At 31.9% G+C, this 17,205-nt stretch overlaps 1 protein-coding gene across 1 annotated transcript; it reads left to right on the top strand.

The window, feature by feature from the left end:
• Positions 1 to 751: 751 nt before the first annotated feature.
• LOC106714125 (acyl-CoA Delta-9 desaturase) lies at positions 752 to 16,577 on the top strand. The gene is made up of 8 exons (XM_014507074.2): positions 752 to 861; positions 11,823 to 11,935; positions 12,290 to 12,402; positions 12,825 to 12,987; positions 13,977 to 14,150; positions 14,492 to 14,677; positions 15,796 to 15,956; positions 16,313 to 16,577. The coding sequence occupies exons 2-8, from the start codon at positions 11,847 to 11,849 to the stop codon at positions 16,522 to 16,524; spliced, it is 1,098 nt and encodes a 365-aa protein (XP_014362560.2). The 5' UTR covers positions 752 to 861; positions 11,823 to 11,846; the 3' UTR covers positions 16,525 to 16,577.
• Positions 16,578 to 17,205: the final 628 nt, after the last annotated feature.

Raw genomic sequence — 17,205 nt, 5'->3', positions numbered from 1 at the left:
CATATAGTTTCACAGCGTTAAACTTAGGAGTGGGTAAATTAAAAAAAAAAACTTTGCGCGAAATGGATAACAAATGCAAGCCAATAGCAATAAAGGTCGATGGTTGCCATGGTAACGGTAATTTTCAGTCAATTGCGAAGTCCTTCGTTGTCATTTAAGCATTTGAATTTTTGACATTCGCAATTGAAAGTTTTAAGAAATATTTAAAATAAAGCAAAGTTTTTCTGGGTAATAAAAATGAATAGAATTTCATGTGGATGAAGCCGCACGGGAACGACTTGTAATTTATAAAAGGAATGATAAACACAAAGGTCCATATTGAGGAGTCGGCATTAATGTTTGTTTAACTATACGTACGGATAACGATTAAAATATTCAACCTTTAACATGCATATATATACGTTTGTTAAGATTTATACTCCTTACATTATTGCCTTTCTTTAGTATATCACTAATCAAATCGTGAAAAGTCTTCCTGGGACATCCCATTAAACATTTCAGATAGCATTAACAAATATGGACCAATACATTACGTAACATTGCCCAATTAGTTAGTTATTAAGGTCAACAATGAAGAATATTTTTATTAGCACCGTTGACAGTGTCATGGATCGACAAAAGATAATTTTGAATGCCAAAGTGAAATTGAAAGAAGCGCATGAGGAGATGAATGGGTGGGGAAAGTGTTACAGCTTGCTCGTGAGGCTATAAGTAAGGGGCAGAAGATTGCGGCGCGCAAAGCCTCCTCTCGCGGCCGCTGCTACGTACGTTAACGATATAAAGGACCTTATACATGTGTTGCAGTTTACATTCAGTGCATTAGTGTGTGCTCTTCTTTTTTAGTGTACGTGCTATTTATTGGTAAGCATCTTATTATAATTAAAAACTTATATAAATTATTAACAATGCTAGAAGTTAGAAGTGAATGTTAATAGATTGTTTAGAAGTATAAACATTATTTTTCAGGATTTTCCGTTACCTAAAAAGACTGTAGATTTATAAATTTGATAACGAGTATTATCATTTTATTATAATTTTCCTATGAATAAATTATATTTTAAATAGTTTAGAAATCTGCTCATCGAGGTTAATTTTTTTTAAGATACAATGCATTTTTTAAGAAATTATGTATAATATAATGGTAATATAATCATTTATAGTAGAGTTTCTTTCCTTTGTTACTTGATGAGATGGTGAACGAAAGGAGATGTGCGGTTGTATTTTCTGACTAATTTGTATGACCTACTGGTAATGTCGGTACGCAGTAAGAAAGCGCAATGGATGTTATGAACGATATACTAATAGACTATATATTATAGTTATTTGATTATAGTCATCAACGTAACATTCTTTTTGTTTATTTTAATACATATTTGGATTGAAGCAGTGTAATAATTTATTATTAATTAACGCTGTGCAATTTGAAATATTATTCCATAAATATTAATTTAAAATCAGTATTATCGATTAGAGGATATATTTTAGTAGATTTATTTTCCTTCAAATCGTTGCATCGTATCTGCGGACTCTATAGTCTCTTCTATAAGAGTACTTATAAAAAAGAATTATTGCTGCTACTGTTTAAAAAAGTGCTTGCATTCTTTTAATGATGCCTTTTGGTTGGCTTCGAGTATTTTGTCTTGACACTTACATGGTACACTTTTTCGTACGTGTTCGAGATTGAGCAAGTTTGTCGTTTTTTGTACTAAGTGTACTAAGTACTATCTACTATTTTTGTCTTCTTCATATGTAGTTTTAATGAGCGTATTTACATAATTATTTTACATATGTCATTTATTTAACCTAAAGAATATATCGTGATGCAACCTTCACATTTTTGAAAATAAATTCAAAGATATGTGTAAAGTCAACCAACCCGCACTTGGCCAGCGTGGTTGATTATGGCCTAGTCACCAATAACTTCGGGTAGGCTCAGTGAGGACCTATAGTGAGCTTCAATTACTTCGCATCAACGAAAAATATCAGGATTTAATCAAAATAAAACTGCGTTCACTTTGTGTAAAATATTGTTTGTGTAAAAAAGAATGAGACTTTATGAAGTTTATTTTACTTGTAGTATCGTAACTGGCAAAGTAATTTTGTCTTGTTGATGATTTTTCATCGTAGATAAAAAGACCAAGGAAAAGAACTACGCGTGATTGATCAATTGGATGCGGGCCCTTTACACCCGGAGATACTCGTAGTCCACCGAAGCAATCAGATATTGTGAAAATTTGTACTACTACTAATATTATAAATGCGAATATATAAATTAGATGTTTGGATGGATTTTTGTTTAAAGGAAAAATTATTTGCCCTGCCGTAATACAGTTTTATACTAGTACGGAGGCAGCTGATTAATTGTATATGTATCAAATTTGCCTACATCATTGTTTCATTTTATGTATGATTAGTTAATAAAAAAGTTATTTTTTATGTAAAAAAAAATCTTCGGATCGGCTGAATGGATCTTATTGAAATTTGGTACATATGTAGAACATAGTATGGAAGAATACATAGGCTATTTACTATGGTTTTTTTAATTCGGTACGGACGTATAGTCGCGAGTGAAACACGTTTCTGAAATTATTACGTCAATTTCTCTGAATCTGACGCCGATATCTTACTTTGTAAGATTTCAACAATATAAACGTAAGTGCTAGGAGGACGACAATCACTATCATCTACAAATTTAGAGTAAAAGTCATTGAGATTATTTCTTTTATTACTAATAATATATATATATATACTAATACTAAAAATATAATACTAATATTAATAATTTTATAGAAAAGTTAATTTTAAAGTATCGTCAAATAATTCCAAATGATGGTATTTTGCAGGCAACATAATTTCGATAACATATATTCTGATAAGAAAGCACCCAAGACGTAGAACGATCGAGAGGGTTTTCGATACATATACGAGTATGTTCACAAAACGTACCTATGCTTTGTGGTCGACAACGGAAGGACGCAAGTTTCAAAGTTTGTGTATACATCCACTCCGTTATCTCGTTTCACGTTTGCCTGTTTATCTTCGTTTTGTTTTGTCTTTAGTTATTTGTTTTGTAAAAAATAAGCGTTTCCTTTCTGTGATTATTTTATTTAAATCCATTTTTTATTTAAAAGATTGTCCATGATCACCCATGCGTTTCTTGCGACTGTGCAGATTTTAGCGAAACTTTGGCACACTGCTTAATGCTTTTCATGCATATTAATGCATAATTATTAAAAATGCTGATATTGTCGTAGTTAATATGATAGTTAGCATTGTCAAAATTAACTTTGTTTTCTTAGTTCATATAATTTAGGTTAATCGACAAATTGTGTTAATCTTAAGCAATGAAAGGTTTTAAATTAAACCTGTTTTCATAAGATTTAATAAGAACTTCTGTGTGCTTTGGCCCAACCATTGTCGGACCTAGAAGACGGAGTCCGCAGCATGGTGTTGAAGGCCTTATAAAATTGTAAATACTTTCTCTTGTTATCATTATTTGCTCTTTTTTTGTTGTTGTTTTCTATGGGACTGACATGTTCATATGAACCAAAGTCCCTATAAAAATAAAGAGAGAAAAAAAAGATTTAATGAAAAACCGTTTCTGTATTAGTAAACGTCTTTTTTCGTAAAGTTAAATAATTGATGGTTTAATTATGCAAAATATCGAAAAATCTCTAAGACATGTTAAAATATCTGCCAATAATCTCTACATCTCAACAAAATGCAAATTTGTAGAAACAATGACTACTAAAGTTAGTGGAAAACAACACAAAAATTATGAATGTGCGTGTAGTCTTTGTTTCCTCTGTAATTAATTACCTAATTTTTTCTTATACTCAGTCTTATTGATTGCACGTTTTTTCTTCTTTGAATGTTTATTTAGTAACAATTTTCTCACGAATGGCCAGCATTTGATTTTTATGATTTTGTAATATTAACTGTATTTGTACTACTACTCCTACTACTAGTTTTGCATGAGTTTGTAATTTAACAACTTTATGGTTCACAAATCCGAAAAAAAAAAAACTGGTAATTATTATTTGTAACATTCGAAAACCTAGATGAATTCTACATACAACTGAAATTTCTCAGAACCAATTTAGTAAAATTAAAATAATCCTTACTAATATTATAAATAATAAATATAGTTGTGTTTATAGTGAAAAACAGTCGAACATTGCTTAATACTGCACAGTGCGCATTTAAACCGACGTCTTTGTGCGGAGTTTTACGACTTGCGTTTCTAGGACGAGAGACCTATAAAATATACGAAAACAAAGGTAAATCTTAAACGATTCAACTATTCATACAATTTTACATTTGAAAAACTATTTACTGGTTTATAGAAACTAAAGTAGTCGGCTAGTTATAAAAGTGTGTATGTAGTTTAGGTGCTCGTTTGTATTTATAATTATCGTTGTCTCCTAAAGTTAAATATTTACATCATATTTTAGGTGAAAAGTAATGCATGCAAAAAAAAGTTTAACAAAAATGTTTTTTTTTGCAATTGCTATAAGTTTTAATTTGCCGAGATATTAATTGAATAGCATTAGACAGAAAACGATAACATTTTCCAGAACTGTCTGTTTGTTACTGCGAAAATATGTCGTTAACAATATTAAATGTTTTTGTTGCTACAACCAACAAATGCACATTCTATTTCAAAATAATGCTACGTGACATACGATGCGTCCGCTTGGCTCACTCCTCTTTCACTAGTCGATTTGTTTTGATTTCATAGCATTTAATGATTTGATAGCGACACAATCCATCGACACGACGCTCATCAAAATTCAATAATAGTTAATTAAATTTTGATTTAATTTGTTACCTTTGATAAAGATAACGTTTAGTGCGGTACAAAAAATTAAAATCTTATAACAATTTGTACTAAGCAATATTAGAAAAGCCGCATCCGATCTTATGATACGTATGAAATTAAGTTTTGTTCTCTTGTCAGTTTCATTTCACAATTATAATACCAACATTAGCAACCTTTCGATGGACCCTTTCAACCCAAGAACATATATGAAGTAGAAAAATGGCTACAGGTGATACTTTCTTAATATTCTCTCACTCGTTCTTTTCCATAGTTAAGTTTTCATACATAAATTCAGGTCTTCCATTCGTAATGTTGTTATTTTAATTTTACTATATTATTTAATTGTGCTTTTACTGTATAAGTCAGGCAGCGGTAATCACAGAAGACCTAATGAGCATTTTTCTTAGTTGTTACCTTGTACTACAAAAGTAATGATAACTTAATAAGATTTTCCTTATAATTTCTATACAGTAACACGCCGTACAACCGTTTGAAGATCTATAAATCCCTAAGGCCTTGAAAGCATTAAAAGACAGGGTCTTGTCATCTCATCGTTTAAATAAATGCGAGTGACGTCATTAACCGTCTTCGTATTATTTCAAACAATAATTTTGTCAAAAGAGTTACTTTATAAAGAATGCTCTAAACAGTGATAAAATACAAGCGGGGGTTTTTTATTGATAGTACATTTTTTCAAATATTTTGTTGTACTTTTTTTTCGAGTATAAAAGGGATGACCAGAATTGTTTCGACATGGGATACTCACGAACATAGTACCATGACTGCTACATAGAATATTTTTGGTAAGAAGTAGAACACAGGTGCTTACAAAACATATATGGTAACTTTCTAATAATACAATTGATGATCTTAAAAGTCTCAGTGTAATAATGTCATGTCATTCCTCTAGTTAAAGTTAAGTCGAGAGTAACTTTTTCTTTTATTACTTACCTTTGATAATAAACTTTCGAAAGAAAACACACATGTGATTTTAAGTGATTTATATATTCCATTTATTCATTTAGCTGTGTTCATGATAAATTGAATTCAAATAAAAATTCAAATCTGAAAAATTGTTAGATAATTTTTTATAGCCATCGTATGTGCCGATTGTTCCTATGACCCACAGAATAACGAATTAAGTGGAGAATGATAAAAGAAAAAATCATTTTCTTACAAAACATTTTCCGGAAAAAAAATAAAAGAATTAAATTTCATATTATTAAATTACGTGACGTAGTCGCTGTCAAGAGCAAGTTATTAATTCATGAATTCATCATTCAAGGGAACATTCCCAGTGTTTTTTTGTTATCCATAATTTGTTGGAAATTTAAATAAAAATATTTATTTTCATGTTATTTTTTACTTTTTGTTGGTTTCTTGTTTATTCTTGAATAAAATAATGTATATATTAAAGTCTCGTTATCTTGGGTATGTAAACTTAACAAAGTGCCTATCTCAGTAGAAGAATATGGAAGGGAAGGAAGAAGGGATTAATGTTCCTCAGCAACGACCCAAAAACCTCGTTTTATGTTTGCCAAACGTACTGGAATTATACAACATCCAGTGGAGGCAACATTAGGTAAAATTAAATTAAGAGTCAAATTAGTACATTTTGTACTCGTATTTTGAACTTAGTAACGTACAAATTGCAAACCTTAAGTGGCGATGGGCCACATTGCCCGCAGAACGGACGGCCGTTGGGGCAGAAAAGTCCTAGAGTGGCGACCACGGACAGGTCGACACAGCGAGGGTAGGCTTCCTGCAAGATGGACCAATGACCTGATCAAGGTTGCGGGAGTGCACTGTATGCGGGCGGCACAGGACCGGGCATTGTGGCAATAGATGGGGGAGGCCTAAGTTCAGCAATGGACGAAATCGGGCTGATTATGATGATGATGATGAACGTACAATAAGTTGTAACTTAAAAGAAACCTACTGTTTCCTTGGATTTAATTTCAAAGTTCTAAGTTTAAAAATTAAGAATATAGTGCTATTTTAAAACTGTAAATACTACTTTGATAATATGATGGAAAGTATATTTTTACATTTTTAAAGTTTTAATCTTGCAATTTAAAATAAAAAGCTTTGAATATGAATTACAATCACGGACGTAAAGGAGACTTATTATACATACAGCTTGATACCCAACTCAGACTTCGTGTAAACTTTGCATCTACAAAAATAAAATCGCATCGACGATGCACTCTTAAATAAAAAGGTAATAAAAACGCTTATCCGTTTCGCGGTTAACGAGAGCCTAGATTGCTTTTCAATTGTGATGTACATTTTTGTTAATCTTATCCTTTTCTTTATTCGTATAATAATATGTTTTCGTAATATCAGGCGTCATTAATGTTAAATAGTACACCGCATTCTGTAAACTGAGGCTCGGGGGGGTAGGCGAGCGGTCGTGGCGGGCTCACACTGCGACGCCGTCGGTGAAAGTGGCATTGGATTTCGCTAAACTTACCAATGTTACACAGTCTCGGGGTCAAGAAACAGGTTCCGTACCTTTTATTTATATTTATTTCAGAAGATGAATAACCACCGGCGTGCAAATTCAACGAAAACAAAAGTTGTGGGGGAAAGTTGACATACACTTACGACTCAATGACATACAAAGTTTATGTACAACGAAGTATTTTAAGTATAAATACAACAAAGTTCTATAAGTATATTGTGAAATATACTTCTTTCTTAAGCATGCATAACTGGACATTTTATTTTATTCCCCTGTTTCAATAACTAACAAAACAATACTAGAAAACTACTACCTGCAATAGAATACTTCTGAATTTCCTTAAAAAATAACACACCGGCTAATGTCTGTCAGTGGGGTTTTTCCCTAACTATGTAAATAGTTATTGTTACTTTCTTACAAAATGTGTGACAAGATAATCCCACTGATCATCAGCTCATTTATCATCAGGTCAGTCGCGTGCTCGTTTGCCCATTAAAATAACATAACGTGCAGAGAAATTTTTCAAAATTTTACCGTTTACTATATGTTCGTTGGGAAAACGCTCTACATAAGACGACTGTCGTAGGAAAAATATTAACGGTGTTGCGACTACTGATTGCTTTCATAAGTGACACTATGAATAAGTTCCGTTTTTACGCACTTCGCAGTGTACAAGCTGTTTAGTGAAAGTTTGATGTTAAAGATGACTTCGCACTAATTGATTTGTTTGTATTACTTTTATTTTGTCCCATATATTTTAAAACTTTATGCAACTACAAAGCTTTAGATAAATCATTATCGTAATTAAATCCAGAGAACAAACAGTGGAGATACGTCGCTTAAAATGAATATATGAAATTTAATGATTCAACACGTGCTGTGGCATCACGGAGGTAAAATTATCATGGTAGTAACTTTCGTATAACTTAAAATCAACTTAATTATATCAATTACTGTGATATTTTTTTAATAAATAAGCTGTGTGGTATATATGCAACAGAAAAAAAAAACATTTTTTATTATTATAAATTAAAGGAACTATGCAAGCTCAGTTCCAATTTTGGTCATTTTATAATATTTATTTATTGATTAACGTTAATAGTTAATATCACGAATATACGAGGCCAGATGTAAAATAGTTCATCTAGTATGTAAAGTAGTGCAAAGCGTAAAATATAAAAAGTAAATATTGGTAAACGGATTAAGAACGTTTAATAAAATGTAAACCAACATTTCAGGAACATTTTAAATTTTATTTTAGCATAAATAAAATTATTTTATGACTTTACATAACATAAAAATATTATAAAAAACATAACGCAAAAGTATTAGTCTACCACTTAGTTGTGTCGCCATTGCTATCAATGACAGCTTTCATGCAAAGAGACAGGGTTGTAACTAACGTTGCACACTCCTCAGGCATAATTGACGAAAAAGTGAATTGGGGAGAGACGCATAGGTAAGGGAAACGTCTTCTTTATTTTAGTTTCGGTGTGCGATGGTCACCGTATATTATAAAAAAAAAGATATTAATTTAATCTTTATGGGTGTGTATCAATACAAAGTTGAAAGGCCTCCACAATATCTTACAGAATTCACTACTTTCTTTTTGTGTTGATAATGTTCGTTAGTAATTGTATCGCTGTGAATACATAACTTTAGCTTCAAAAAACTTTAAACATGGTCTCAATAATAAGTAAATTATTCGTATATTCAAAGTCAAGGTTACGGAGGGAAATTGTAGGATAAGTGAGCAGTATTATGTTCGCCAGACGATCACTGCGCTAGATAAGGTGCTTTCGAATGGGCCATTACATCAACGTACATGTACTGCCGCGATAATAATAATAGCTTCTTCGATCAACAACACCAGATGTCGACTGATGTAAACATGCCTTTCTATTTCAAATTAGTATTTGCATGACTGCACAATAACATTTCTAATATAAAATGCTGTAAAGTTGAACAAATAAAACCAAATTAATTTTTCCAGACTTTGTTAATTAAGCCCGATTAACATTTTATTATGATTAGGTCAGATGGCTCTTTTGTTGTATCCGATTTGTTCATTATATCTTCGGAGAATGAATGCATTGGTGAACCCTCCATATAAAAATGATTCGCGCTTTTAATTTATTATTTAGATTTAATCTTTGAACATTTCTAATCCAACGTTTTAAAGGTTTTATTTTTTGAGAAAAGCGCTATTACTTCTTTCTACATTTTGTTTTCAGCCTTAAATTAATTTACTCTCATTTTACATAAATATCTATTCTTAGGAATGTAACTAGGTTTAATTTATTTTGCAACAAGGTTATTGAAACGAGAAATTGCTAGAGTACTAACAATGGCAAAGAGATGTAATAGGTTATCTCAAGGTTAGTAAGTAAAGGCCAATCGATAAGTACTTAATTGTTGAAAAATTTGATTAAAATTATATAAGCTAACGTAAACTATGGACAAAATTATAAATATTAAAATACGATTACGATGTAAATAAAGTCCCTTTGTAATTTATGTGTTTGTTTTAATCCAACTTCTTTTTCGTACATAAATAAAGTCTACTACAGACGTTCAGTATTAACTGTCAATTGAACGGTTAAAGTTTTGCCTAAATAGTTCGACTGTTGAGTTAAAAAGCTTTTTAGCATGTAGGTGTTAAACATGCAGACAAAGATCGTAACTGTGACTTTCCACGCATATTATCATAGTTTTCATTGTTTTTACAAAAAAAACAAAGACTACAATTGATACGGCAGTAGAATTCCACGATAATGTTTAATAATTTCGCTCGTCAAAACACCATAATATGATATTCATGAACACAACAATAGCAGCGGATCGAAACGATACTTTCTACACAGCGCCTGTAACCGTCTAGTACATATATAAGAGATTACTTTTATACCCAGTGGAAACTTTCCCGATACCTTTCTGGCCATTAATCATTGCCTACTATTAAGTTTTATTTGTATAACGCATATAATTATATAGTGTTGAATAACGATTATCACTTTAAAATTTCTAGAAAATTTCATATCCATGTTGTATGATATGATTTAATTTTTTTATTAATAAAAATATTGAAATTTAAAATCACTATTGCAAAATATTCACTAGTCATCCATTAACTACTGACTACAAAATTTGATACAGCGTAAAAAAAAAACGTTCGAATAAAATAAAAGTGTGCATTTTATACCTAACTATAATTTCTGAGTACGCAGAATTGGCGAATCATTTTTTAGTGTCGATTTACTTTTGACTGAGAAATAAATGAAAGTTTTGCAATAGGATTTGTGTCATTGTAAACAGTAACAATATTCTACATTTCTGACAACTAAAACTGTATAGTTGCGAAGCTAACAACGACTCTTTAAGGAAAGTGAAAATACATCCGTGACAGTGAATTACTGTATGATGAATAACTTAGAGATTTCAATTTTGCGCGTTTTATCGTCAAAGTCAGTTGACCTCTCGTACGCGTTAATACTCACTGGCTTAAAGATCTTTCTGCTTCAATTAATCATCATTTACATGAAAGTATTATTCCAATACATATACATATGCATTACTTTGAATACTTGTTATTATGTACTTATCAAATTACATCTCACATATCACACATACACACACACGAAACATTTTTATAAACATATCAACATTCTTCGTTACCGCATCTTTTTCCTTGAAAAGTTCTACGCTTCCGAGTGCTACTATTATTCAAAAATGTTTTTAAAGTCACATTTTCATGTTAAAAATAGATTACGTTACCTTTAAAAATATTTGTAAATTAATGTAAAATATAGCGTCAGTTTACAAACTAAACTTTGTAGCTTAGGGGGGAAATATTGTTAGCACATTTCTTCCACAAGAAATATAAATATTATTATGCAAAAGTCAATTTTATCTATTGCTTACTGTTCGTGCCTAGTGTTGCTCTGAATTTCAAGGCAGGTCGTGAATAATATCAAATATTAGGTTTTCTTGCATGTGAATTCGTTACAAAGTATATTTTTTATTCAAATAAACATTTCACACAGGCTTGAAGAGTTATTTAATAATAGATATTTAAAAATAAAAAAATACTGACTCATTCTATTTCTGTGGTAGTTGAAAAAGAATGCGAATAGAATAAAATTTCAAACTTCAAAATTGCACCAATGACTCAGGCTACAGGAGAGCACAATGGAACATTCATTTACCCGCAAAAAACATTACCCTCCCGTCAATCGGGCAAAGACGAAAATGAATCTACAAAGTAGGACAAACCACTGAACATTTTATAACTAACATTTGCCTATAAGACATCGCACATCTCAAAGACAATTAGTTGTATTTCCAATAGAAATTAATATTTCTATGATATTAAGCATCTTCCTGATATATTTTTAATGTGCAGTTATGTCTCTGTTGGATTTTTTTTTTCTAATGCAATTAAACAATACTTTTTCCGCATTAAGAAAATAAAACATAAAACTGTCATAGCAACGTCTTCGTGATTGACATGTTTGAGTTTATTTTTTATCTTTACAGTTGAAGATATTCAACATATGAAAAATGCCACCATATCAAGGTGCGGATAACATAACGCAAATGAAGAGGATGGTCAATGACAAGGTGCAATACACCAAAAGAAGGGATTATGAGTAAGTAGTCTAATTACATGTTTCCTTAGAAATACATATTTATTACAGGAAATATAAACGATGGAACAGTCTTTGCTGAAACCTATTCTCAAGACGATCAAACTTAATGACAATCCTGTCATTTGAAGTCTTAGGCAGTTTCGTGTTCCGATTTGTTTTTGAAAATGTCTGGTTTCATTTAACGTTTTAGTCCGATAAGAATGTAATGATACGTACTATAAGTACAGTTAAATAACATACTTAATTATTAGTAAACACTTACGAAAAAGTTTAAGTAAACATTAGGCCGACTCGACGACGAGTACGAAAATGTTACTAATCTTGCGTCTGTACTAAGTACTTGTTTATTTTCAGATGGCAAATAGTATGGAGAAACGTCTTGGCTTTCATTTATTTGCACGTCGCCTCATTGTACGGCATTTACCTCATACTGACCTTGAAATCGAAGATACTAACGTTATTATTCGGTGAGTTGGCTACTGATATCTAATGCAACATTCGTCAGCCGCTATGTTTGCATTTATTGGGAAAAATATGGAATCAGTGATATTGCGGTACAAAATAATTATCACCTCCTATTGACAAACAGCTGCAAACAATTTGAACGAAGGAATAGTCTCGATTGATGCGAATCGAATCGTAGACGGCTCGTGATAAGCTTTTTTCGTATTTCATTTTTGCAACAAAGCAAATACGAAAATGAATTATTATTGATAGGGGCATTCGTAGTGCTGCTTTCAATTTATTTCAATAATGAAACGAGTAGATTTGTTATTTTCATTCTACGTGTGTAAGCCTTTGAAAATGTTAAAAATAAGTCTTTGAACTTGAACGAATACTAAATAGAAAGGAAAATATGAAATTGTTGATTTATCGCTTAATATTCCAGCTTTGTTTTTCGGCGTGCTGTCAGCTATGGGTGTGACGGCTGGCGCACACAGGCTGTGGGCCCACAACGCGTACAAAGCGCGATGGCCTCTCAGACTGTTCCTGGCGGTCATGCAAACCATGGCCTTCCAGAATCACATTTATGAATGGGTGCGGGATCACAGGTATTAAATATAGTCTAGAACTTTATAGAAGACACTAGCTGCAGTTATTGACATACGTTATCTTTATGAAGTTTAAGGATTTCTATTACTGCGAATAAAAGTTTCGTTGATCTTACTCTGGGGCTCCACTTATTGTAATTTTCGTATGCTTCTGTCGTGCGGTACCCTTCGAAAGAATAAAGTTTTATTTAACACTAGGGGAATATATTAATTTTTAATGTAATTTATTTAAGTGTTAATGATATTTACATCAGCAGCTCCTAGCATAATATTAAAAACTCTTTATTTTATTGCGAAAATGAAAATAGTAGTTTATGTGCGGTCGTTAAAAAAACTCTTGATTAAAACCAGATGTTACGAATCATCTATGCTTTAAAATCACGTGACTTGTGAAAATTTGTATCGCACTTCTTTCATAAAATTTTACATTTTAATTTAAAATTTGTGTGTTTATTAGTTTATTTAGGATTATCAGCAAAATATGTTACAGACAATTACACATAGTGTGTAGGTTTCATCTTAATTAGTAAGCTAAAATATATTTCAATTAGTGTACATAACATAGTCGTTGACCTAATTACAAATCTACATCGAGGAAAAGACGACTGAGAATGGTAGAAAATAAATAACTAGTTGCATGTTTTTATAGATAAAATAAAATAGCTTGTTTTAGACCTTGAAATTTATATATTTATAAATTTATATTTACTATTAAATTCGATCTTTCTATTTTTCTTCTTTTGAGACGAAATATGGTAAATGAGATTTTTATAACTTGCGTGAGACACTGTTAAATACGAAGTCATAGAATAAATTCGGATTTTTTTATAAAGCTACCAATTAAAAAATAAATTTTAGAAGAAAGGTACATCTGTACAAAAATATTGTTATCTTTGTAAATGATTGAGAGAATAAATTGCTTTGGAATAAGTGTATTTCGGTAGTTCCCCTACCACACAAGGTTTGTTATTTACTGTTTTAATTTACAGGGTTCATCACAAGTTTACTGAGACAGACGCCGATCCTCACAACGCGCGGCGCGGCTTCTTCTTCTCGCACATAGGCTGGCTAATGGTGCGGAAACACAAGGATGTCTTCGAGAAGGGCGCCACTGTCGACATGTCTGATCTGGAGAAAGATCCAATTGTTATGTTTCAAAAGAAGTATGTTTTTTACTTTATTTTAACCTTTAGTCGGTAGAAAATAAGGTTAATTATGTGACATACGTAATTAAGCGTCAATTCTTAGCGAAGGTCGCCACTGACTGATAACTATCAGGTTTGAATAAATAAAGACGAGAGAATATTTAGACACTTTATACGGACACAGAAGAAGTTAAAAATCTACCACGTCCATGACAAATAGAAATCTTCTATTCCTTTGAAAATACGAGCATTATGTTGCATTAAATGGAAAATTTAAAGATGAAGATGTCGTTAGTCAACTAATAGTCTAGCATAGCATATGTAACGTTAGATTGAATGTAAATAAAAAAATGTTTCAGAACTTATCTGGTAGTGATGCCGCTGCTTTGCTTCATTCTGCCGGCGTGGGTGCCGGTGGCGCTGTGGGGCGAGAATCCTTGGCACTCGTGGTACGTTGCCTCCATGTTCCGGTACACGCTGTCGCTGCACTTCACCTGGCTCGTCAACTCCGCTGCGCACATCTGGGGCAACCGCCCGTATGACAAGTAAGCCGCCGTTATTGTTATTAACAGTAATTATAGTGTCACAAACTTATCAAGCCCGTTAAAAGAAGCGTTGTTATGGCAATTATAGACCGACAAGGCTATCTGAATCTGTGGTCAAACTAAATTATGATAGGTTACTAGCGCCCCATAGCCAACATCAAAAAAATCTATTTGTAATGTAGCTGTCATGCCCATTTTCTTTCATATCATTTTCTATGTTCAAGTAGGTTTTATATTATTACAGACTTAACCGCGATAGCAGCGCATATTCGAATTTTCCAAAATAAACTATGATCATAGAAAATTATCTTTATCATTATAAAATGCCACTCAAGACAACACATGACAAGACAGAAACAGTTCGTCAAGGATCTAGCGACAACTTTTTTGATGATATTAACAGGGGGGCACTAATGAACTATTGTTTTTACTTTCACTTATACCAACTCAGTCAGATAGTTTTGCCGAACAGTAACGGTTTAACTGTCAGTGAAAGTATATGTCAGTGAAATGGAATGTAATTTATAAGTAATTGCTAAGAAAATTTTAATTATACCCTCCAGTCCAGAAAAAGAATTTACAATATATTTCACAGAGCTCTCTACTGTCGCAATGTTGGTACATCGATAAACCTATAATTAAAGTGTCTATTTATAATCGGGGTACTTAATACTAGTTACGCTCCTTACAAAATATTGATTGAGTTCTTTGTCCCATTTTTTTCCACAAGTAAAAAAAAACAAATTATCGTGAAATTGCAATTACAATAAATTTGAGCACAGAGAATATGTGTTATTGTTTAAAGTTTAGTGGCTCACAAAACGTGCTTGAACGTAACAATTTCGATTGTCAAGAGGCGTTTCAATAAAAGTACCGTTGTTGGTTGTACTAGTTGTACTGGGACGTCGTAAAGTGCATTCCATGAAGATCATTTAACATGCCGTTACTGAAGGTTGATTAATCTTCTTGATGCTCGTACGTTGCACAAATCTTAAATGTAATAGAAAATATGAGGAAACGGAGCACATTATAGTAATTCTATGTTAAAATTTTATAATCAGGTTGAAAAACCCCTACTCTAATAATATCGTAGATATAAACAAAATTTGCTATTTCAGATATATAGGCGCTACGGATAATAAAACAGTTGCTATCTGCGCCTTCGGGGAAGGATGGCACAACTACCATCACGTGTTCCCGTGGGACTACAAGGCGGCGGAATTGGGTCACTACAGTACAAATTTTTCTACAGCCCTGATTGACTGGGCGGCAAAATACGGTAATGTTAAAAGATTTTCATAATTTTAGTAATTCAAATAGATGCTAGGTGAAATAATATATTGTAACATCCGGTAAACAAATGAAAAATATGTAAAAATGGCTTGTCATAATTATTGTCAATATAACTTTCTTAACTTTCTACCCGTTTACAAGAAACTACAGAATTGCTTGCGCCTTATAGACGTAATAGCAAAGTTGTAATTGAAAATAGAAAGGTAAAATCACTCTCATTAAATACCAAGGAATTAAGTAGATGTAAAACGTTGCATCTTTGGAAGCTTTTTTTGTCAGTCTCTAGTTACATTTTAGTTTTATTTATCGCGAACTAGATGTTTATAATCTTATGTTTTACAGGTTTAGCTTACGATTTGAAGACCGTTTCAGCTGATATGATCAGGAAAAGAGTAACAAGAACTGGCGACGGATCACATCCTTATAGCAAAGAGACTAAGAATATCGAAGACGAACACCATCATCCAGAAAATCCGGTGTGGGGCTGGGAAGACGCAGACATGCCAGAAGAAGACAGAAAACTCGCAGAAATTACTAACAAAATGAAGGAATGATTGCAATTATGCTAGTAGCCAATGTTTAGATTTAACGGTGTACGTTTTGTATTAATTATTCTTAACTTTTAATTTATGAAACATAAATATTATGTTTTAAAGAAAACTACGTAAGAACCAAAATTTTACTTTATTTAATTTATTTATTAAACAAAAAGATGTTAAATAATATAAGGGGTTTCATGAAATATGAATGGTTTAATAAAATTTTAGGTGCATTTATTCTAAAAGATACGCACAAGTGTCAAAACCAAAATGGAACAGCAGTCACTAAATAAGATTCAATATGCTTTATACCTCTAAATAAGGGTAGGCTCAAAGCTCCTCAGTGGGGACGTATACTGAACTGGTGTTGACGCTTTATAAAAAAGATGGGAACGAACAACTGAAATGGTTGTTTTTATCTCTATAGAGTTAACAGTATAATAAAACTATATTTATTGTAGTGTTGATGATGTCTTTATTTATGTGTGTATCACTCAAGGTAGCAAAGATTACAATGAAAGTTTATAAATTGTTTGTAACCGATCGTTCTATGGTGATTATAAACAGTTTCATAACAAACAACGCTGAGCTTGTGATAGATAAAGATGATTATATTGCCACATATATTGATAATATGGTGACTGTTAGCTTAAGTACCTAATTGACAACAAATTATTTCTAAGTCCATTGTTGTAA

Source organism: Papilio machaon, chromosome 7 (genome assembly GCF_912999745.1).
Source record: "Papilio machaon chromosome 7, ilPapMach1.1, whole genome shotgun sequence".
In the NCBI taxonomy this organism is placed as follows: domain Eukaryota; kingdom Metazoa; phylum Arthropoda; class Insecta; order Lepidoptera; family Papilionidae; genus Papilio; species Papilio machaon.
The sequence above is the reverse complement of the archived record's forward strand: the minus strand, read 5'-3'. Positions and strand labels throughout refer to the sequence as shown.

What these genes read in the sequence shown, in the direction of transcription:
- LOC106714125 (XM_014507074.2), top strand. Translation starts at nt 11,847, where the DNA reads ATGCCACCATATCAAGGTGCGGATAACATAACGCAAATGAAGAGGATG. An exon ending in GATACTAACGTTATTATTCG is followed by an intron (nt 12,403 to 12,824) that starts GTGAGTTGGCTA and finishes TTAATATTCCAG; the next exon opens with CTTTGTTTTTCGGCGTGCTG. An exon ending in GGCAACCGCCCGTATGACAA is followed by an intron (nt 14,678 to 15,795) that starts GTAAGCCGCCGT and finishes TTGCTATTTCAG; the next exon opens with ATATATAGGCGCTACGGATA.